Source organism: Apostichopus japonicus, chromosome 8 (assembly GCF_037975245.1).
Source record: "Apostichopus japonicus isolate 1M-3 chromosome 8, ASM3797524v1, whole genome shotgun sequence".
Lineage (NCBI taxonomy): Eukaryota > Metazoa > Echinodermata > Holothuroidea > Aspidochirotida > Stichopodidae > Apostichopus > Apostichopus japonicus.
The window spans coordinates 1940573-1964084 of NC_092568.1; the positions used below are offsets into that span (position 1 = coordinate 1940573).

General features: G+C 36.4%; 2 protein-coding genes across 3 annotated transcripts; one reads left to right on the top strand and one right to left on the bottom strand.

The window, feature by feature from the left end:
• Window positions 1–23: 23 nt before the first annotated feature.
• Window positions 24–11000, top strand: LOC139970562 (DDB1- and CUL4-associated factor 4-like). Of its 2 annotated transcripts, none has more exons than XM_071976347.1 (14): window positions 24–173; window positions 1152–2020; window positions 2306–2461; window positions 2848–2930; window positions 3272–3383; window positions 3711–3766; window positions 4313–4412; window positions 4985–5052; window positions 5767–5828; window positions 6020–6121; window positions 6636–6736; window positions 7147–7344; window positions 7557–7671; window positions 8539–11000. In XM_071976347.1, exons 2-14 carry the CDS (start codon window positions 1154–1156, stop codon window positions 8718–8720), a joined length of 2202 nt encoding a protein of 733 aa, XP_071832448.1. In that variant the 5' UTR covers window positions 24–173; window positions 1152–1153; the 3' UTR covers window positions 8721–11000. The 2 variants fall into 2 exon arrangements, with proteins under 2 accessions (XP_071832448.1, XP_071832449.1); XM_071976348.1 differs by having other exon boundaries at window positions 39–144.
• LOC139970561 (zinc finger FYVE domain-containing protein 1-like) lies at window positions 10627–22517 on the bottom strand. The gene is made up of 10 exons (XM_071976346.1): window positions 21069–22517; window positions 20286–20793; window positions 19571–19785; window positions 18487–18690; window positions 18040–18140; window positions 16131–16248; window positions 15335–15505; window positions 14565–14739; window positions 14246–14356; window positions 10627–13770 (listed from the first exon to the last, which is right to left on the bottom strand). Exons 1-10 carry the CDS (start codon window positions 22347–22349, stop codon window positions 13538–13540), a joined length of 3117 nt encoding a protein of 1038 aa, XP_071832447.1. The 5' UTR covers window positions 22350–22517; the 3' UTR covers window positions 10627–13537.
• Between the last annotated feature and the right edge of the window lie 995 nt (window positions 22518–23512).

Genomic DNA, 23512 nt, shown 5'->3' on the forward strand with positions numbered 1-23512 from the left:
TCTTTGATCAGGGGAAACTGTAATGACTGCAATATAAGTTTGGTGCAACCTAAAAACAGCTGGCCACAAAACTTCATTACATGTATTTTTGTGGAGCAGGCACGGAACAAATGCATTTTTCCGGAAGTTTTACCCGCGAGTGATGTACGTTAACTGATTCGTATAGCATATTAGTAAGTCTTACCGCAGACTGCTTTTAATTTATTAAAAATACCTATTTCATCTATATTAGTTCAGAAATCACGGATAACATGCCCCAAGGCCAAGGATGATGAACGTACGTTAGGTGTTTGGCCTAGGACTCTGTTGAGTTATCACAATGATGCTGGCCTAGGTTACTAATAGTAATACTACATATTCTGTTCATGTAAAACATTCTGCGTAAAGTAGTATTGGCCTAACTTTAGAATCCGTACCATATGAATGGGAAAGCTTACTTCGAATCGGCAAAATAAGGTTAGGGGTTAGGAATTAGGGTTAGGAAGTAGGGAATATGGTTAGGGGTTAGGAAGTAGGGTCGATTGGTACGGATTCTAAATTAGTACCGTAGTATTAAAGGTACTGTAAGGCCAGTTTCACCCCTAATAACGTAAAAGTGTTAATGTTTTACAAAATTTAGCTCATTGAGCTCTGTAGGTAATGATTGTATTAATGGGTTTACTCAGAATTCATTTTCAGTAACCTTTTTTGTTCATGATTGATGTGCCTGCATCGTATGGTTGGGAGGGGCAAAGATGGAGGGAGAAGGAGGAGAAGCACCATCTCACTGCCCTCCTTTCTCTTGTACTTGCAAGTTCTATATTTGCAGAGATTACAGAGCTCTATTGAGTCACAAAATGATGTGTGACATGACAACCTCCACATGAAACCATTTAAACATAATGTTCTCTGTTCAATGCAGATGAAGAATCAAAGCAGTCGATGCATTGTGATTTACCAATTAGTACATCATCAATATTTCCAACAACTCTGCATCACTACAGAACACATGTCCTCTTAAATCCTTGAATTGCACACATGAATGTCTTCAAATTCAGTTACAGTTCATGTTTATATGTTGACAATTGATCATTTTCCCAAGTACTCAAAGAATGCAAAAACTACATAATTTAAGAGTTCATATGTTAATTTTCATTTATCTGGATACTTAGATATGTCAGGAGCAGATGAAGACGAGAACCCAAAGCAGAATCTAACCTCAAAGAAAAAGAAGAGGAAGAAGCATAAACACCATGACTTTCATGAAAAGAATCCATTTCAGTCAGGTTCATCGAGAGGAACTTCATGGAGAGGAACTTCATGGAGAGGAACTTCATCAGTATCCCAGGAAACTCAACCACCTTCAGCTCCATCTTTGGATTCAGGATGCAATCCCAAAAGCTTTAATCTGAGTTGTACTCCAGATGCATCATTTTCTGAAGAAAATATGTCTTTCAAGGCAGTATCTTCCTCATCAGGTAGTAAACAGGATCATCAGGAAGGGTCTGCTTCATCATCAGAATATTTTATAGAAAAGCAGAGATGGAGACCGGGAAACTGGAGGGAGAAATACAAAGGGTCATCTAAAGAGAGTAACATTTACAAAGGGAAACTACACAAGAAGAATAAGGGCTTCGCTGAAAAAAGTCAAAACATTTTACCAAATGAAAAAAGTCAGTTACCCAATATTGACAAATTTGTACAGAAAGGTAAAAAATTACAAGAAAGGAGATGCTATAGCGATGAAGGACATGTCAACAAAATATCAAATTTAAGGGAAAACAAATTACATAAAAGAAAAAGGACTTTGCCAGAAGGAGTCAGTACTAGGTCCCCTACAAGTAATTTGGAAAGCAATTGTTCTAAAAATGTATCAGTGGAAGTAGCATTTGGAAACAGATTGAAGAGACAGGATGGATCACAGAGGGCTGTGCCACAAAGTAGTGCTACAACACAAAATATAAACCTCAATGTTTTTAGAAAGGAGCCTTCCACGACAAGTAAAGATGGTTCCGCAAATCACTCTACTAAGGTGAAAAAGGTGAGCTGCTATATTTCAAGTTTATAGAGTCCATTAAACGACTCATAACGTACAATGTAAATATGCCTTACAAGTGTAAATTTGACCAGTGCTAATGAAATGCTATCGTGGAAGATACATAGTATTCACTTTGCTGCTTCTCATGTATGTTGCTGTTCTGACACACGGTGATGATATTTGGATAATTTTAGTAGAAATATTGAAATTTGTTTGATATATCAGTTAATATTTCTTGAAAATCATGACATACCAATATATGAATGTGGCTTCTCTCTTTGTTTCTAGATTCCAGGGTTCTACTACGACAAGGAGAAGAAGAGATACTTCAAAATTTTACCCGGCCATATCGCTGAAAGCAGCTGGATCACGACAGAGACGATCAAGGAGAAAGAGACAGAAGAGAAGAGAAGGAATCTCATGAAACAACAAAATCCTCCAAAAGTTTGTATAAATTATGATGTTTAGATATTCAGCTGAGAAATGTGAACATTAAACTATGTGAACTTTGCTTTGCCTTTAAGTTTACAGCTAACATTAAAGCTTTTGCAATAAACAACCAATCTCATGACTAAGAAAACCTACTTGATTAGTTGTTTTGGTTTTACTAATGTGGACTACATGTACCATATATAGTAATATCTAGAATTGACTGATTTTATTGTAGCATGGTCACCTGGTTTAACTCAATACCGAAATCACCCATGTAGGTAGATATATAGTCTATTGTCATATGACACGTTTGGGTTATACACACTGTAAATTTAAAAGGTGAGAATGGATACCTGAGAAATATGACCTCATTGTTCCTCTCTTGTCCCGTTCCACAGGTTTTAAATGGAAGATCTTTGTCAGCTGTGCATATTCTGCATTCAATGCAGGAGGGAGTCTGGAATCACAATCAATATACAAGGTACCAAATTGGGTCTTATAGTGAAACAAATAGACCATAAAACACCCTGGTTGTTGGTTTATATATATGCCTCAAAATGTACCTTTCAACACCTAAATATTATATTTTCCGGGGAGAGGGGGGGGGGGCCAAGGATGTCCGGAGACCCTGTGCATGGCAAGTAGGCTTCAATGACCCCAGGACTACACCATATCTCCTATAAGAAACTGGACCCACCCTTGCATACCAGTACTGGTTGAGATGATTTGAGGTAATGCTGTTGTCCATATTAGTGATGCAACAGACAATGAAATAATGGATGTCTGTCAATTTTGATTCTGAATGTTTTTTCTTTGGTCAAGGTATTCTACCGAATGCAGAGTTCAAGCCATGAATGTTACTCCTGAAAGTGTCTACGAACCTTCTACAGAGTTGCAAATAGCTGGAATCAACCCTGTTATCCAGTTTGTAGAGGTATGATGTCTCATTAGGTCATGATGCTGTAAATATCATTTGTAGTAATCAACTGCATTTCTTTCTTCATATTTCTGAAAGTGCAAATAAATTTCTCTCTGTTGTTAAGAGTTCTCTTTGATATGCATTTAATTTGTACCAGATTAATATCTGAAGCTAGTGAGTGATTGAAAGTAACTTTGGTAAAACGAAGAAACATATAATGATATTCTAAATAAGAGCAATTAATTAAATTATATCATGCTTTTTAAAATCAGTCGTTTAGAATTTATTTATTTTCTACCGTCAAATGTTTGTGCTCACATTTTTTCTATTTTCATTCTACAGTTGGACATGTCAATGTCAAAGGTCATGGTGGTGCTAGGTTCAGAACAAGTTAGCAGGTACATAAAAATTTGAATTAGATTTAAATCATTTATGCCAATATTTATCACTGTTCTCTTTTGGTTTGGGATGCCCAGTTTAATCCTGAAACTGAGATATGTGATTAAAATTACACCAAAATATGTTATGCTAGTTCTGTATACTTAATGCACTGCCAAACATTGCTTGTGACTGAATATTAGGATGTGATTGTGAATACTGCCCTCTATTTGACCAGAGGTTGAAGTTCCCCAAACCTTTGTTGGTGGGAACAAACAAGTCAAGATCTGCAATAAAGAACACATAGTACCACAGATGGTGTCTTAGACTATTCTTTGAATTTCACCTTTTACATTAAATTCTTAAGTATCACATGCTACTCCATTGTATGTTGTGGAAGACTGTCCCATTCTCTGTTAAAAGCTGCAGGTTGCATATCTTAGGCTCTCTGCTATTTAAAGTTTACCTGTATCTTTACTAGCAAGCAGAACAGCTATTCTTCATTCAAAGTCAAACACAACACATGAATTTCACTTCATTGATTTATTCTTTTTCTTTCTTCTTAGAATAATTCTAGGCTCTATATCCAAAGATCATGGTGCAAAAAAGGAGTTACTTCTACAAGAATGGCAAGATGTTTACATTAGAAACAGTACAAGTAGTCAGGTAATCTTTTCCATAAAGCAATAAGACAAGATGTAATCTGCCAGTTGAAATTGATTGTGAGTAAAAAGTATAAGTTGAATTTGCAGTTTGTTTTGGACCTGTAATTTTTTTAATATTTTTTAATTACAGCAGTAGCCTCTTTAGCCCCAAAAGACTTTTATAGAGACAGTGGGAAGTGGAGCCCTTTTATCTATAACCATGTGATCAAAATAGTTTATACATTGTGAAGAGCCATCACAGAGAAGGGGTGGATGTACCTTCTTGCAAGGTTCTGTTGAATCGCAATTTACTATAAATGTACCATGGTATAGTAATCAGAAGATATCCAGAAGATAAAACAAGCCAAGTTTTGTATCAAATAAAGTTAAACTTCAAATTTCCCAATTTGCTTTTTTGAAGGAAAATATGTTGGAGGTCATCATTATAGTTTGATTAATAACAATCTTATTTTTAGAAATACTAATTCGGTCCAAGAAAATTGCCAATCAAATGAAAAAGCTCCTTTAATGTGAATATGTTCATTTTCAAATATACCTCTCAACTCTGGAATGTGAAATTTGTTTCATTTGCAGATCAGCAGTGCGAAACTCATCAACATCGAACAACAAGATTCTTCGTTGCCAGGGAATCTTTATGTGTTGTATCCTTTATGACAATCATGTCTTTATTAATGTAACTGAAAGCAATTTCAAACCATGGTCTTAAACATTATTTTGACAAAAAACAGTTTCTATCAAGAGATTATATGATATAGTCAATATTTGCAACCAGTAGCGAATACTACACAAGTATCCATAATGATATATCAGTAGAAAACTCTGCTAATATTGAAACAAAACAAATGAAACAATCATATCAGTGGAGAATTTTAATATTTTTTGGGTGATTATTCAGAGCATCATGAAATATGATTTCTCTACTTCTGCTTCTGTCCTCCACCAACACTGAAGAGGTTTTTCTTTTTCTTAACAATGTGAAACTTAAACTGAAGAGCAGAATATTATTCATATTTTTTATATTATGATAATATCTCAATATCTTACCCCTAACTCGAGATATGGTTGATACATGAATCCTATGTTGACTGGCTAAACCTTCAACTACTCCAGGAAGTTGGGTCACAGTAGGGAGTCTTTGATGTCAACTGGGGATTTGATAGTGAAAGTTTCTGAGAGAGAAATCAGAAGCTATAATGCCTTTAAATAAATTTATATATTTTTGATGATCAAAACATGTTATAGAGCTTAAACAAGGGCACATGGGACTTAGAATAACTTAAATCTAGTTTGCGTCCCAAATACTGAATAACTAATCGTAAATACTTGATTATTTCCTTTATATCAGTGATGTCTAGATTCTCATGGACTGGTGACTACAGCAATGCGGTCCAATTGGTGAAGTGTCCATCTGAAAAAGGTAAAGAATCATTGTGCACTTTATTTTGGTAACATGTTTCGCGGTGGGTGAGGATAATGATTTTTGGTGTAAATTTACACCAATTTGCTATAATTATTGCTGTAAGAAGAGACAGGTGTTACCATCGTTTGCTCATTTAGAAATTAATATATTGGCAGTAGATACTGATACTCTCCTTGGAATGTTTACAGATCCGGTGAGCTACGTCGGTTACCGTTTTGAGAGCCCTGGGGAGGTTATCAGCAGCTGCTCGTGGAGTTCTAATCCGAGGTTCCCAGCGCATCTCTGTATTGGTGAGAAAGTCAGTCTAGCCCTCAAGGACTGTTTCCTTTCTCTTGATTAAGATAATGCCTTGAAAAAATTTCAATTTATCTGTTGTTTATGAAGTTGTAGTTAATTTTGATTACTGCTGTAGGCATTGGGAATGAAACAAAAACTGAAGGAAGAAGTAAATCCAAATATGGTGATATTTTATCATGTTCCTCTTTTATTTAGAAAAGTCAGCATGTTAAGTGGAAGATTGCTAAGTCTAGTAATGTTTAGCTTTTAGTTTCAACTTTCAACTGGTCATTACAAACTGATTTTTAAGAAAAATTCCTCCACAGTTATAGAAACACTCCATTCTGGGCACATATCTATATTTACTGATGACTTCAGAGATTTACACTCGAATGTAACAAAACTGTTTGGCTGTTAGCAATTCAATTTCGTTTTCTTCACACTTGAGCTGTATTGATGAATATGTTTGTACCTACCCTTCAAAATAAATTACAGTAGGTAGCTTTGTTTAATATCTTCTCTTTCTAGGATTTAGCAAAGAGGCTGAAATTATTGAGATTCTTTCAAATAGCCGGCAAAGATTAGACACTGAAAAGAAAGAAGTCTTATCTCAAGTCTTTGCCAAAGAGGTAAGTAAACTTGACATTGTCATTACAAGATTGAAATTTTCATTACTTGTCATTACAAGAGGTGCAATATGCAAACTTGTCATTGATCTAGGAAGGTCTTAAAGTAGTTTTAAGCAGGCATGAGCTTTTTCCGCAAATTCGCGTAATATCCGTGATTTCTTTTCTACCTCCAAGATTTACACCTCTCAATTTCCGTGAATTTCTAACAACAGCGTTGTATCATTCGATCCATCGTTCGCATGTTTTTCATTACCTATGGATATCCCACCTGCAGGGGGACAAAATCTTTTATCCTAACACTCTGTAACATACGCAAACTGGAGCCTCTACCACAATTTTTGCAAAGTTCAGTTTTTGTTTTGAAGCCATATAATTTTCTTGCTATATCCTCTCACTTCTCATCACCATAGCAACCTGTGATCTATTTAGGATTGAAGCAGGGATGTATTTCGTCCTATGACCTGCGGGCTCCACATCAGCCTGTGTATGCAATGACACACAAGAGCCCCGTCGATAAGAACATGACCATCCTCCACGGTGGATGCGTCTGCTCGCTACGTCTCTTGAAAGATGAAAACTATCTCCTGGCTGGGAGCTCTGATGGAACCGTGAGTCCAATTAAAAGAAAAAAAGATCTTACAAATGCAAATCATTTAAAGAGTATTTCTTCATTACAAAAAATAATTGCCTTGTCTTAAATGGACCATTTAAAATGACCACCAATTGCTAGTTATATAGATTGCTGTATGCCTTTTGAGAAAAGATTTCACAGTTAAATAAAATTGAATGCCAGTAATTTTGTGTCCTATTTCTCTAATAGATAAAACTTTGGGATTTGAGGCAAAGAGCTGTCCTCAAGGAGATGTATGGACACTGTAACGAATACAAATTTTTGCCGGTGAACGTTGACAGCTCTGAGACTGTTGTTTACTCTGGTAAGGCAGACATCAAAATTAAAGTTCACATACCCATTTGAACCAATTTTATAATTTGCATTGCATTTACATAGTTTTGATTTTTGTGGATTTCATTTGCTTTAAAGGTTTTTTTTTCCGTTGTTCTACATTGCTATGACTGTCATAAATGTTTGGATTACATCATTAACTTTATTACTCCATTAACATTAGTTTGAGTAACTCTTAATAGGTTTGCAAGTTTAAATTTGAGCTTTTGATCTGTTTGACTATGCTTTGATTTTTACAGTGTGTGATACATTTCTAATTTTGTTTATAAAGTATGTTTGCAATTTTCTTCTGTGTTCTTTGATTATATTTTTATATGATTGTATTTTTATATTGATTAAGTCTGATGGATTTGATTTCATCTTTCCTCTGATTTTCTCCACTTTGTGCTTCATAGTATGTAATTTGATTATCAATTTATTTAATATATGATTTGATTTTAATAGCTTTGATTACTCAATTGCCTTAAGAGTTTAACTTTTGATAATACGTGATTTTGATTTTTAATATATTTTATTTAGTCTGTAATATATTTAATTTACTCTGCTTTTTCTTTGATTAGCTTTAGATTTATTTTCGTTACTCTGCGGTCTGCTTTTGTTTGTTCAAATTTCCTTTAACCTGGCATTTGTATTGAACTTACTACTCAATATTGACTTTATAATTAGCTTGCATTTCGGTATGACTCGCTTGGTTTCCTTTGGTTTATAGTTTCAAGAATTTCTTTGGTTTCATTTTTATTTCATACCAAGTGATGTCATGTGTGTTTTTTAATTTGGACTCAAGTTTAGTTCCCAGTCACATTTTCCTAAACCTCTGATATCTTTTATGTTTTTTCAGTCGGTCAGGATCACCACACCAGGTTATGGAGCCTGCAGGATAGTAGTCACTTGAAGACAATACCTGCACCTGTATTAGGAACGTCCAAAACATCAGCCGTTTTCTCAATGAACTGGGGAGGCAGTGGCCTCCCAGGAACAATGATCGGTGCAGAAAACAAACTCTTTTGGTATCCATTTTAGCAGCTGTAATTCTTTTCTATGGGCATGATCTCATTTTTGCCTGATTTTAGTGATTTTCAACTTGATTTGAGTTCTCTTAAAATGGCACTTTGGAGCACAAGACCTTTGAATAACTATATTATTTCTGTAATTCTGTTTAATTACATACAAAGGATGACTTTCCATGGTAATGTCAATATAACTTTTTTGACACGTGACAATAGTCTTAATGTGTGTGTGTGTGTGTGTGTGTGCGCGTTTGTTTTTCTATCTGACCGAGGACTTGAACAAAAGAATTCCAGGTCCTCGGTTGTGATTTCTAAAGAATCACCACGTCCTCGGAAGAATTCTATTGTATGGGATATTGTTAAGGTTAGGGTACGTGGATTTGAACAATGGAAAATACAATGGGGTCCTCGGTTGGAATGTAATCAAACGTGTGTGTGTGTGTGTGTGCACGTAAGTGAGTGACAATTTAATATGATTTGAGTTAATGAGCCATGGATCTTTATAGTCTTCATCAAAGTGACTGGAAAACAAGTTTAGTTTAGAATGTAAAGACAGTCCCTCAAAGGGAGCACACAATTCAATTGTCGGTGTCTCAGTAAAAATATCTAGAGCACATGACTAACCATTCATGGGAAGGTTACAAAAAACCAAAAATAAATCAACAATTGTGAGATTGTATGAAGGAAGCAGTTATCTTTATGCCATGAACTGAAATGCTGGCAAGGTGAATTTACTTGGAATCTTGTTTATTATTGAAGATATTGTTGTGCACTCAATTTTCAGACTGTCACATGTAAAGCAAATTTGTTTCGCCAAAAGTCATCCATCATTAAGAAGATTCACCTACAGTGAAGCTTCCATGTCTTGAAAAGTCTTAACTATCCCCTGTCTTACCTAACCTCCTTTCTATCTCCCCCACCCCTCCTCTACCCCTCCTCTACCCCATAATGAAGTACTCAAGCAGGTGGAGATGTTTGAGTCGAGAGAATCAGGAAAATATTTTATATAAGACACTGTGAAGTATCAAGATGCAATAAAAAATGTTTTGAAATAGTGAGAATATGTGAGTGTGTTGTTTCATGTAACATAATTAAATCCTTGTCCAAGTTTTAACTTATATTGTTTTTGAAGGTCAATACTGAGGAATATTTAAGGATCAGTCTGTTCTGGCCCTGGGAAAGGGATTGTCTCACTCATAGAATACAATAGATAGATTACAATAGATAGACTAAAATAGACAGAATACAATATCTAACGGCAAAAGATCTACTTTAATGTGTAAACACATCCCAAAGGTCCAAAAGCACATTTCATTGGTGCAGCTCAAATGTTTTTCATATTTCAGTTTTGTTAATATTTCCAGCTTTGGCAGTGTGAGAGACCATCAAGGCAAACAAAGAGCTTGGTTTCTTTAGAATGCTAAACTGGTTTTTGCAAACTGACAATGCAAAAGGTTTTGGAAGTTTTCCTCTTCATGAGGTCTTAAGTTTATAATGCATGATATACTAAGGCAAGGGTTCCAAATGTTTAATACTAGATCAAACCATGGAGGTAAAACAGACCTCCATGATCAAACAGAGCTGCTAATAAAGGAAACATGAATCGATGCTGACCATGTACCTTGCAGTCATTGCGTACCACCCACTGGGCTACTACTTTCTGAGTGGCTGAGTGCTACCCTGACAGAAATGACTTTTGTCAACTTTGGATGTTGGTGCATGCCAGATACTTTGACAATGCTTTATAAACACTGACATGATTAATTCGGTTTTCTATGTGTTACGGTTTCTGTAACTGGACTATTTAAATAAATAAATAATAAATTTAATTAAATTAAATTAAATATTTAAATAAATTAACGTGTGCCTTAGTATGATTTAACAATGGCGTACAAGAAAAGACAACAGAGATGACAATATGAGTTTCATTATTTTAATATGTTATGATTAAAATTACATACCTGCAAATTTAGGTACAGGGGCACATCCAACTTTCGATAAATAATTCATGTTAAAATGACGCTGCATGTTGCTGCAATCTCCCTGATCCCTTAGTTGTATCTTTACAGAACATTACCCTTCTTTAAGCTCACATCACACTCAAACATTTCAATGTAAATGCCATCATGTGGCACAGATGTGGTCAGCAATGCGTATTGTGTCAATTCAATGTTGAAGCATTTTTAACAGTCGATTCTATTCACTGGCTGAGGAGAATAAAATGGCATTACTTCAATTTCAGCCCCAATTTTACCCTTTTTTGCTATTTGTCTCAATGAGACTAGTAAAACATCTACTAATGAAGACTGAAAAAATCTTAAAAGTCTAAAGCACCTCTCTCTTATTATTCTTCCATTTTGAAGATTTATCATTTGTGTAAGCAGTTTGTGACTTAACATTCTTTAGTTGACAGAAAATTAATTCAACAACATCATTGGGTGGATATGGCACAACTATGGGGAACTCAAAAGAAATGTTATTATAAAATGCAAAAAAATGACTTCATTAGAAATTTAAAAACTCATAAATTGGAAGCTAAAGGGAGCATTTGAAAATGTTTTCAATCTCAATCATGCAAAGACAATAAATTAGTAATCCCATCTGGAAAAGGATAGAGTTATAGTGTTAGTCAAACTCAACAATACCTAAGGTGTCCCAATTAATAATACATATATATTGTGTATACTCTATAAGAAAGTTAACAGAATTTGTCTGCTTCAAGAAGCGAATGTTGTAAACAACAGTATCTTTGCATCAATAAATATTCAGCATAACAAATTCCATCATCACTAAAAAGTAAATAAAAAAATAAAAAAGTCAAATTTGATACTCAAAGGAAACTCATCAATTTTGAAGGTATTACTTTACATTGTTCATAGTGGACAACCATTTCACAATGCATACAATAACATGAGACCCTGTATTCATGAAATCATAACCGTGGATGAGGACAGACAGTGGCGTAGGAAGGTACTTTTGAGTGGGGGGGCTGAAGACTGATGGCCGACCTGGGGAATTTTTTGCATTTCCAGGTGGCCTCAGATGCGATTTGGTGCAATATAGCACACTTCAACACCCACTCCATTTTGTAAACTTAATTTTGTATTTTCACCTGGCCTTAGATGCAATTTGGTGCTCCAAATGAGGTTTTTTTTCTCATTTGGAAATGAAAAAGGGGTTTTCTGACTTGCGAAGCGGGGGGGCGGAATGATACTTCCGCCCCTCCACATTTTTCACTGGGGGGGCCGGCGCCCCCCCAGCCCCCCCGGTTCCTACGCCCTTGAGGACAGATACATGTAACTCTAGACATGTTTTAGTAGGCCCGGCCCATTCATTAATATGGATGACACTTTCTCAGCTAAATACCATCTGGAGCAGATATAGTGTAAGAATGATTCAAGACAAATAGTAAGTAGAGGTGACAGGTTTGGTAATAGGGTAAGTAGCAAATAATACTTTAATTATCACCTCAACATCCATCTCCCTATAAAAAATGAACACCTGCTGTTTATACCCTTTCAACCTCTTCCCCCACCCCCATATCCACCTTCAGAGGATATTTTTATACTCAAAGCATGCAATAAACCAGAAATTCACGACTGGATTCATTCTGAACTACAGACATGATACTGCAGGAAATTTTGGGGTGCCCATCAGGACAAAATTGGTTGACCACACCAGAATCTTGGTGGTTCCTCCCCCCCCCCCCCCCCGGTTCCTTCCAGCTAACAGTTCTTGACTTTGCCATGTTCCCCTTTGTCAATCAGAAGGCACACAATGGAGAGATATGGAATATGAGAGTCGCTCAGTGAATTGGTTTTTAATTCAACTATAAATCTTGACACTTAACAAATACATTCATCCCAAAAGTCTATAAAAGTGAGAAAGCATTTATATCTTTGAACAATGGATGATGCACAAGAAATGATCCTACAGTAAAATGGGATAGGAAAATTGAAAACATAAATAACTTTGATTGTCAAATATTTTTGTAATATTGTCAGGTTTATCACACAGTATGGTATCCATTATTATGACAAATGATAACATATAACTTGGCCTCTTGTCTGTAACAAAGAAGATTTAAAACTTTAAAGATTAACAAGTACAGTCCCCAATTTTACAAGGCCAGAAGTTGCTTCAAGATTCCAAAAGTAGTTTCCTGGAATTCCTGAACCTCCTTTATTGTTCTCAGAGATTGACATCTCAAATTAGACAATAACATATCTCAGACAAGGAATATGTTTTCATATTGACGATTTAATGCCAAGTTTGAGAATGAGTTTCGATCTTTGCTTGCCTTTGTAGCATATTGTGGTATCTATACTACAGACCTTTCATTCCATTTAGTTTCTCCATGATATTCGATATCAGATTGCTCATACGTATATTAAGTATGAAATGCACATATGTTAATATTCATACTTTCACCATAGCACACACAACACTCTTACAGGCATGAGCTTTTTCCGCGAATTCGCGGAATACCTGTGATGTCTTTTCTACCTCGGGGACAAAAACTATTATCCTAACACACTGTAACATACGCAAACTGGAGCCTATACCGCAATTTTGGCAAAGTACCGTGGGTTTTTTTTTTTACCCCTGGCTCATCCCTGCTCTTAAGATGTATGCAGGCAGCAACTTCAAAGCTGATACCAAAAAAGACGAAAAAATCTCTGAAAAGGAAACAAGTAAAAGTTCATTTTTATATTTATATTTGTATTTGTATATTTTTATTAACATCATCAAATCAGATGAGGTAAAGTTATCTACATCTCCTTCAGCAGAGAAAGAGGCACATGCTGTATCACAGTTATAGTAAGCCTGCTAGAGGGGATCCTCCTTCTTATCACAGACGTTGCAGACTCTTACGGGGGTGTCCCATCCACGAGAAGGGACTGGTCTCCGTTTCTGAGAACATGGGTCGCAGACACCTTGCCCACACAGTCTACAATGGTGTATGCGTAGCTTGGGGCCAAAGATTTCCCTGCAGCACAAGCAACTGTGTATCTCATGATCTGGAATCCAATACGCTGGCCTGGACACATCGACCATGTACGCTATGAAGAGGATGAATTAAAAGATGTGAAGGGGTACTGAAGTTTCAAATTTTATGTGTTATTCTTGCTATGGATACATTCAAGAGAATTTTCTTTTTATTTCTTAATGTTTTGCAAATGATATGAGGGCATAATATCATGACAATTTTCAAATCGTTATTCTTCAAATCTGATCATGACTGAATTGTCTTGATGCATTTCCACAAACATTGGAGTCGCTATCACACATACATTAGATGATGACACAAAACATGCCAACACGAAACCATCCGTTAAAATGCAACATTTTAATCTTCAAGTTGTTAAAACTCTTTTTCTTTTGTATTTTTTCCCTTCAATTTCTACAGACTTTGCATTTATTCCTTGCATTTTGCAGAAACTTCCCTCGTGCATTTTCCCTCCAACTGTTATTAATATTGCTGAAAAGGACACACGCAAATACAGGGTACATTTTTCCATCTTCTGTTGTACTCACCAAGAGGGTAACTGACTGCCGTACCCAGGGTATTGATGGTTGTTTGCATCACCTCTCCGACCTTCCTAGCAGTTACTACCTGGTCATCCCCTGATACCATGCCACCAGCCCCTGAAATAGTTAAAAGATAAATTAAATTCAACTCCTGACAGACATTGCAAATGAATCTAGAAACTCTATTTGCATTCATAACAAAGGTAATTAACTCTCACAATTGCTTCCCACATTTCCACACTATGAAATGGGATATTTTTCTTGACTAATGATATCTTCAAATTGGTTTTTAAAGACAATCTTGGCAGAGATAAGGCTTCCTTACTTGTTTTATTCTCATAGCATATGTCACATACTCTGACTGGTGCATCACCCCAGCCTCTCTCAGGTACAGGCATTTTCCCTTGAGAACAGTCATCGCATACCCCTTCCCCACAAGAACGACAATGGTGGATGGGTTCTTCAGATTCTGAAAACCTTTTACCACACTTTCTACAACCCTGAGAAAGGAGAAAAGAATAAAATATTTGTAAGCCTACAACTGTAAAAGACTGTATCACAGCTGTCAAGGAAGGCATTGTGGTATGTTTTTGATATGTGCATGGGTTTGTACGTATCGTTGGCCCATATTTGTTAATTCATCGCATATGTTAATGATGTCATAGGCTTGTACGTACCATTGGTAAACATTTGTTTATTCATCGAAACCATCTCTATCGCATATGTTAATATGTCATGGATTTGTACGTACCTTTGGTCCACATTTGTTAATTCAGTGCAAGCATCTCTATTGCATATGTTAATGATGTCACAGGTGTGTACATACCATTGCCCCACAAGGTGTTAAAGCATCACAATCATCTCTATCGCATATGTTAATGATGTCATGGGTTTGTACATACCGTTGGCCAACATTTATTAATTCATCACAAGAGTCTCTATCGCATATATGTTAATGATGCTGATTGGTTTTGATTTTCCTGCTATTATTTCCAAGCTCTGTAATTTTAATGTTTGACCCACCATGTTGTTTTTGGGTGTACAGTGGTAATATCAACTATTCTTAGCACATTCTTCTCTCTTTGCTCAACTTACCACAATCTCAGAGTTTGGTTTCCAGTAAGCGGGAGCGATCTGATCAGACATCCACTGCGACATGACCTTTGTGGGTTTCGCACCTACGGTACTAATGGTATCAACCACGGAAGAGATACCGTCCACTAATTTACGAGCTGCATTGTGTGTACCTTGTAATACAATGTTATCCTAAAGAAAACAAAAGAAACATACATGAAGAAATATTAATAAATAAACAATGACTTTGACAAATTTGATGGATAGCTATGTACATAGGTCACACATGGCAAAGAATATAAGAACTCTAAATACTAAGATGTTCAGTTTACAGTATTGTTTAAAAGTTTAAGTACAAAAGAAAATAGCCAAGCAAAGACAAAAATGTTGTGCATTTAAGATTTTTCAGAAAGGGGGAAGGGGGGGTTGGCAGAAAACAATGCCCCACCCCTAATGGTAGATAACACAATTACTACCAAAATAGTGTAAAAGATGTCATGGGTACAAGTAAGGTCAATGCACGACACTAGAAAAATCTATCTGGTATGTATCTTGGTATGTATAATGGTAATTGTGTGCAATCTTATATTTGGTACAACATGCTATTAAAATTAATTTTTATCTCCTGTCATGGCTTCCCAGTGACCTTAGAATTGCTTTCATGTTTTTGGAAGAATATTGAAACAGAGAATGTAAGTTTTTGCTCTCAGGTATTAACAGTGTAAAAACTTCCAAGTTCCAAGAAATGTCCAGAAAATAGAATCTTTTGATCTTACACAATAACCCATTGATGGTATCAGCAGATATTTTTACTCACCCCTGGCCATATATGTCTTATTTCTGACCGGACGGCAGTAACGTTTGGTTCCTCGTTACCGTACCATCTCTCCCTGCTGCGATAAATGATGCCACACTTTGGACACTCCAAGACATACCTTAAAATGGGAGAAAGAATCGAAATATCGGTCACAGAGAAATTAAAGTAACATCGCTTCTAGGGATATAGACCAGAGGTAAGGAGTTCAAAGGTTACTAGCTATGCAGCTCTAGGTAATCGCTAATCAGTTCATATCTTTAAGAGAACAAACAAGCACCAACGTAGATTGAAAAAGAAAGAATCGAAATATCGGTCACAGAGAAATTAAAGTAACATCCCTTCTAGGGATATAGACCAGAGGTAAGGAGTTCAAAGGTTACTAGCTATGCAGCTCTAGGTAATCGCTAATCAGTTCATATCTTTAAGAGAACAAACAAGCACCGACGTAGATTTTTGAAAAAGGCAAGAGAGGGACGGGGGGGGGGGGGGGGGTGAATACTAGTGCAAAAGGGAAAAAATCTGAAAAATAATTTTACGGATCTGGACAGGGCAGATATCGCTAATAGTGGCTGCATGAGACTACCATATGCTGCTAAAAAACGGCATTTATCTAATTTTATCCGGAAGTGTATTACAAGTTTTAAGAATCGTTCTCATCATTAGTTTTGTAAGGTTTCTAACTTTCTTGTATTTAATTCATCATTTTGTAAATTTTCTTTTCTTTTGCACATTTTTTACTTTTTCAAATTTGGCGCTTTTTCATGTGCACAACTTAAATACTTTTATTGTGAGCATGTACTGAACCTGTCAGGGATATGATAAAGTTGAAATCAATCAATCAAATATGGTAACAATCACATTTAGAAAATATTTTTACAATACTTTTCAAAATTCATATACATATCCTTTTGCTCATCTTAGGCTAAATATGTTTATTTTTTTCTTTCTTTTCCAAACATGATGATCAGTTATTATGATTTCCTTGCTCCTGATTTTTTTGTTTTTTCAGATTCTATATATTTATGTAAAATTTGGCCTTTCTTTTTCAGATACTATTTATAACCAAGGTTGAATGACCCCAAATTCTTGTGGCACTACAATACCCTTTGATTTAGACTTTATGGACATTGTGTGTTAAACTGAAACTGAAACCAATTCTACAAAGTTCATTGTATTTATACTACGTAGTGCACACCACAGACTGGCTGATTATAATGTCACGATTCATCTGTAGTGGTACCAATGAAAATATGTGTTGCCAGACATGAAACTAAATTTATCGGGAAATTACATTAATCGATTAGTTATTAAAAAATCAATTGGTCATTAACTTACTTTATTGATTACTTATTTACTAAATTAATTAATCAATTTCCAGTTTTAAATAATTAATTAACTAATCCTCATAGATTGCTCTCTTCTAAATGAATAGTCCCTAGTTGTAGGTTTGTAAATACTTTCATAATGTCAGGGAACCCAATCAAATTGTGCATTATATATAATGTATATAAAGCTTGGGGAAAGTTAATCACACAAATATTATCATTGACCATCTAACACTGTGCGGTAATCTGTAACTTCTACCATAAAATTACTGATTCAAGATTTATATTCCTTACATCATAAATAGCATTATCAAGCTATTGAAGGTTAACGCTTGTAACTTTCTTGGCAAACAGGAAAAGTTAAAACTTATTTCCAAAGTGAAAGAAAGACACAATTTGTTTTTATTTTTAATAGTGAGAAGGAGATTATGAGTAAAATGGAGAGAGATTATAAACTAGATGGAGCAAAAGATCAACAAGTGTGAGTATCAAGTATTATTCTCTTAACAAAAAAATGCAGAAAGCAAGATGAGACACCTCCATAGGATGGAAATACCATCTAGTGTGACATAAGAAATTCTTACCCACTCCATGCATACTTCACCAATCCAAACCAGGAAGAATCAGCAGCTGAACAGGTCTTTGGAACAACTTCTCGCTTCATACCGTCCTTGTCTGAGCAGGCCTGAGGTTGAAAAACCAAATTATAAACATCATTAATAAAACTCAAAAAGTTTCTTGAAAGATCAGCAATACACTGTTTGGAGAACCCATGTAGGTTGAAAATATTAAGCAATTTTTCTGCATCGATAGTTTGAACCTGGATCCCAAAATTCAACTTGTTTTATTTTGCAGGGATAGTGGGGTACAAATAATAGCAATGTTGGCTGTCTTTTGTACAATACAGAATAGTTAAGTATGCACAGCAGGCAGGCTGGAAAAATGTGTGTTTTGAGTTTATTATTTCATAAAAATCATTACTGCAAGAGAGGAAAATTAAAATCTTTAAAACTCAAATTGATGTGACTTACCATGCATAAGAACACTTTGTTGTCAAACTGGTGTTGGTACTTGCAGAGTGTCTCCGCTCTGTGACCTTGTTTCTCTGAGTGGTTCATTGTGTGGCTACAACGTGCATCACAGGACAAGCACTTCTGTGGACATGTAAAGTACTCGTCCGGAAATGTCGCCGGGAGTCTGTCTGTAATCTGTCCACTGAATTTCTCGTTCAGTACCTGTAACGGTAACCAGGGAAGTTTGACATAGAACTAAAAGTATGGTAGCTGGCCTCGTTGACAACACACTGGACTTACTGTAACATCACCACTCAACCGGCCATATTAGTTCCCTACTGCATCAGTGTAAACACAAGATGATACAGCTGGCAATACCAACCAAACAAACAATATAAAGTCATTATCTTTGTAACAACAATACACATACTGTATTTTAAACACGGATCTTGGACGTTCCTTCTTGTTTTGTGTTTGTGGAAGCAGTTTTTTTTTTTTAGTTTTACAACAAATATGAGAATTGAACACTTGTCATCATGTAATACTTCCCTATCAACAAACAATAACCCCAGTACCCCACTGAATAGTTCCTGTTAATTGAAGCATACAGGCTGTCAATTAACATGTATAAGTACCATTTAATGTAAACTTCCACAATGTAATGAAGCATTGCCACTGAAAAGGAATCTGAAGTGGGATTCAGGGTTGAGTTCCCAGCGTCCAGTGACATGTCAGTCAATTTCAAACTCGGTCTCGTTTCTTATGATCAAATCTAACGATAAAGAATAGCGCATTGATGTATTACCTCAGGTCTTTCTTAGTTTTTACGTATTTGAAAGTAAACATGGTATCATTGATATTTAGTGACCCTAACAAAAAATAGATAATTCGTGGGTGAAGTTACCCACATTTCTCCGCTCCACTTCCTTTGATTTTGTCACTCAATTTGCAAGAACCTCTGAAGAGAGCGTGTTCCTGTCTGATACATGATTTTGAGCATGATTCCTTAAACTTGAGCCAAACTCTGATATTGCTTTTAGTTTTAACACCTTTTTAAGGAGGACTGGGTAGGAGTGTGGGGGGGGGGGGGATTAGGGCTTACCTTAAGAGCTTGAAAAACTACACTAGGAGATCTTGGAGACCTCACAGCTGTGTCTTTTATGTGTTTGGATATTGCACTTTGGATCTTCTTAAAGTTTGTGGGAGGCGCTTCCGTCTGGATGCCAACGTACTGCAAACTTCGGAACGCACTCATGCTGCTGTCCATTTCTTCAAATTGCTTCTGGAGAAGTGTATTTGCCGGTGCTCTGTCCCCCTCTGCAAAAGATTATCAAAGTTGTTCTTAAATTATGTGCAAATTATTTAGTAAACTATATGTAAATTATGTTAACTCGATCTTGTCCCACTGTGTAATTTATGTCCACTACATACAATAGTGAGTGACCACAGCTTCTTCCTGTTTGGCAGTTTTACACCAAATTATGAAAAATGTACAGACTAGGAATTGAAAGTTATAATGGAAAAAGCTTTCTAACCAACTATCGGGGACAAAAGAAAATGTCTCATATGAATGGAGTTTCTTCCTTCTCCTACAGTCTTGGACATGACAGTTGGTTAGAAGCCAGCGTGCAAAAGACCCATACGTTTTATTACTAGTTCCAAGTCCCGTCAACTTAATATAAATATATGTGATATTAGTTTTAAGGCTATAGTGCCCCTTGAAGAAATGCATTTTCTTGCGTATGTCTCTGATGCTGGTTTTTTGGTTAAAACTGTCTATTTATAAATATTTTGCAAACAGTGTGCAGTACGCTTACCTTCCCCTAGAGGTTTTGTGTGTAGGGTCTCATGGAAAACAATAACGGCTGGTCCAAGAGATGATAAACCACCTGTTCTCTTGCCAAATTTGGACATGGCGCTTTCCAATTCCTTTGCAAAATGTTTGGCAAATGCTTTGGAAGCGTCACCAAGGAACTGAAACATGTCCCTCCCGAGACGTTCTGCTCTAGTGCGATAAATTACGACATCTGATATGGCCAGTATTTTTAAGAGTAATCGCATTCTTTTATTTTCATTGCTCGAGGTTCCCAACAGACCTTCAGTATCGATTGTGACAACATTGGTTCCTTTATGATAAGCTGCCCATACTCCTATGGTACACGACTGTTGGGTGTCAGATGTATGAAACACCTCCTGTCCTTCAAAGAAGGTGTGGTTCAGAGTGAACGATTTCCCATCTCCTGTGTTGCCAAATATTGAAACCACTTTGACTAGAGCTTGGTCTGAACAGCCCAACATGTGAAAAAGTTCTTCACTGCTTGTGACCTAAAGTAAAAAACAAAAATTTAAATTATCATTTATCACAAAGCACAGTTTAGAAATTTTGTACAAGAAGCCTGATGTAATTTCTGAGCGAACCAGAGAACAAATTCATGTTCTTAAAAAGAGACTGGGATAATCTCTTCTACACTCCACACAACTTCCAATACATCCTTTTTAGCAAAAACAGTGACACAATTAGACAAACAACTTGGTGAATACTCAAGGCAGCTGTGCCTGCAGAATCTAATATTGCACTTTGAATCCTGCACATTTCTTACCTGCAGTTCTTCATTTTCATTCACTAATAAGAAACCCTGTGTGTAGATGTTGACTGTTTGAAGTGTAACATGTTTCAAATTTTGTGAGTCATCTTTCTTCTGTTCAAGTCTCTGCTTCCTGGGCATTCCTTGGACTGCTGCTCCTTTCTTGCCTTTCATCCTACCAGGGTCACTATCGAGGGAAGATGGGGGAGTATTATTGAGGCTAACATTCTGTAGCATTAAGAGGCTTGCTTCTGAGGATGGAGATACCCCGGAAGGAGATGGATTCATTGATAATCCACGATCAATCTCTGATAGCTGATCAGGGATGACTAACTGGTCTATATCAGAGTGAGTACTAGCTTGCATGCCACGAGACATGGTGAAGTCCTTCACAGGATCGGCAAGAATAGGTAAACCTTTGCCGGAAATATTGAAAACGTCTTGTTCCTCCATGTGCTGATGATTCTTCTCAGTAACTTCTATGAAGTCAATAAAACCAAGCCCTGTTTCGTTATCTACCTCACTCAGATAAGTTTCTGTATCCACTGTTCCTTCAAAGTGACCAGACAAGAATTTCAAACTATTTTGCTTGTTTGACTGAAGAGATAAGTATTCATCACTTGTGATAAACTCAGAGTTTTGTCTTTCCAATTGTAATTGGTAGTCTAATGCAAAAGAGTTTTGTTTCTGGGGATCATCTTGGGATTCAAGTGACATAAAGTCTTCATCTGATTCTTCTAAATTCTGCTTCTGTTTGATTTGTGTGCAGATACCCTCAAGATTCGGATGACTGGGTGGCAGTAAGCTTAGTGGTGGCGGTAATGCATCTAAGAATGGATCTATGTCTGGACTTTCTGACAGACTAGCTGTAGTGTAAGACTTTTGGTGATTGTTTACTTCACCTGAGTTCTGGGACACATTTGGTTCAGGTCTTGGCAAGTGTGCTCGATGGTGTTTTGACAATTTTCCACGATGAAATGCTCTATTACAATCATGGCATGACAGAGTTTTACACTCTAAACAACTATATTCAGCTGGATTATATGGGTAACACCACATACCACATAACTTAACACCATCTGCAAAACTTGTTGTTTCGATTTTCTTGCGTGAATGTGAAGCCAATTTCACTAAAGACGAATGAAGCTTCTCTTCGCACACTGCGCACTGTCGAGTACCACATTCGCGACACTCAAACTCTGCTTTCGATCCTTCACACGATAACTTTTCTTGGCATGTCCTTTTCGATCCCGTTTTCACTTGAATTGATGGCCCGGTTCGCCGTCGTACATCCATTAGTGTACCAGCATCAAAGCTAGAGTATGTAAGTTACAGGTGATTCCCTAACAGATATCATTCTGGTGTTTACATCACAGCGTCACAGTTCCTGTGGACAAATTAATTCCTGCACAATAAATTAAATGCCAGTATGCATAACGCACGTACACTGTAGGCTTAGGCTATGCACTGTACCAAGTGTACACTGCTATATTGGTAAATGATGCAGGTACGGGAGGGTACAAAGGTCTTTGTTTATGTTTAGTCATATTTAAATATTCATGTATACTATGACGAAATGGGACTTACCCGTTTTTCCCTTTCGCAATTCAACAAACAACCATCTTGGGACCATTATATAGGCATAGTTGAGTTTTAGAAGACGTAATACTGGACGAAAACCTCAGTATTCATTTTAACTCCTTGTTTAAGGATACTGAATTCACTTGAGTATTGATGATTTCAATGAGTCATGAGTGAGCTGGGTCGTCAATTTATCCAGGCAAGCCTGCTGTATAGACCCCAACTATATAGCAGGCTATCATGGAAAAGTTTCTTGAGATTACGTAATCGTCCTTCCTTAGTCGTAAAATTACCTCTTTTAACCAATAAGTCTGCAAAGCCTGCCATATACTTTTTCTTGTATGAGGATCATTGTGTGTACACTGTATGGTTAACTATACACTGTAGACATGAACATATTTCTACACAGTGTTTACACAAAGAGCCTTATGGTGTTAAGAAGCTATGCAGGCTAATTGTAGAGCCTGAGGTCGATTTACGACCGTGGCAGGTCGAAAGCTGATCTTTAATATGGTAGCTTCGCAGTCATGTAGTTACAAAAGTAAATTCGTCTCATGAGATAAGGCAAAATGATAGTATATGCCTAAGTGAGATAGTAAATTATATTGACGTTTCCCAACCTCTCTTGATGAGGATCAAAGGGTGTGAAGACTCGCGCAAAAAGAAACGTCTAATGCCGGTCATCTGACCTAGTTTCGAATGAGGTGTAACAGAAGTGTAAGACACCACCATCGATCCAATAAAAAAAAAATAATACACACACAACTTGCGTACCGTCGGTAATTAGACACTAGTGTACAGTCAGTACATACAGCTGCGGTCAATACCCACAGCACAGCGATGGACATCTCAGGTCCAGCTGAAGATAACAAGGTATC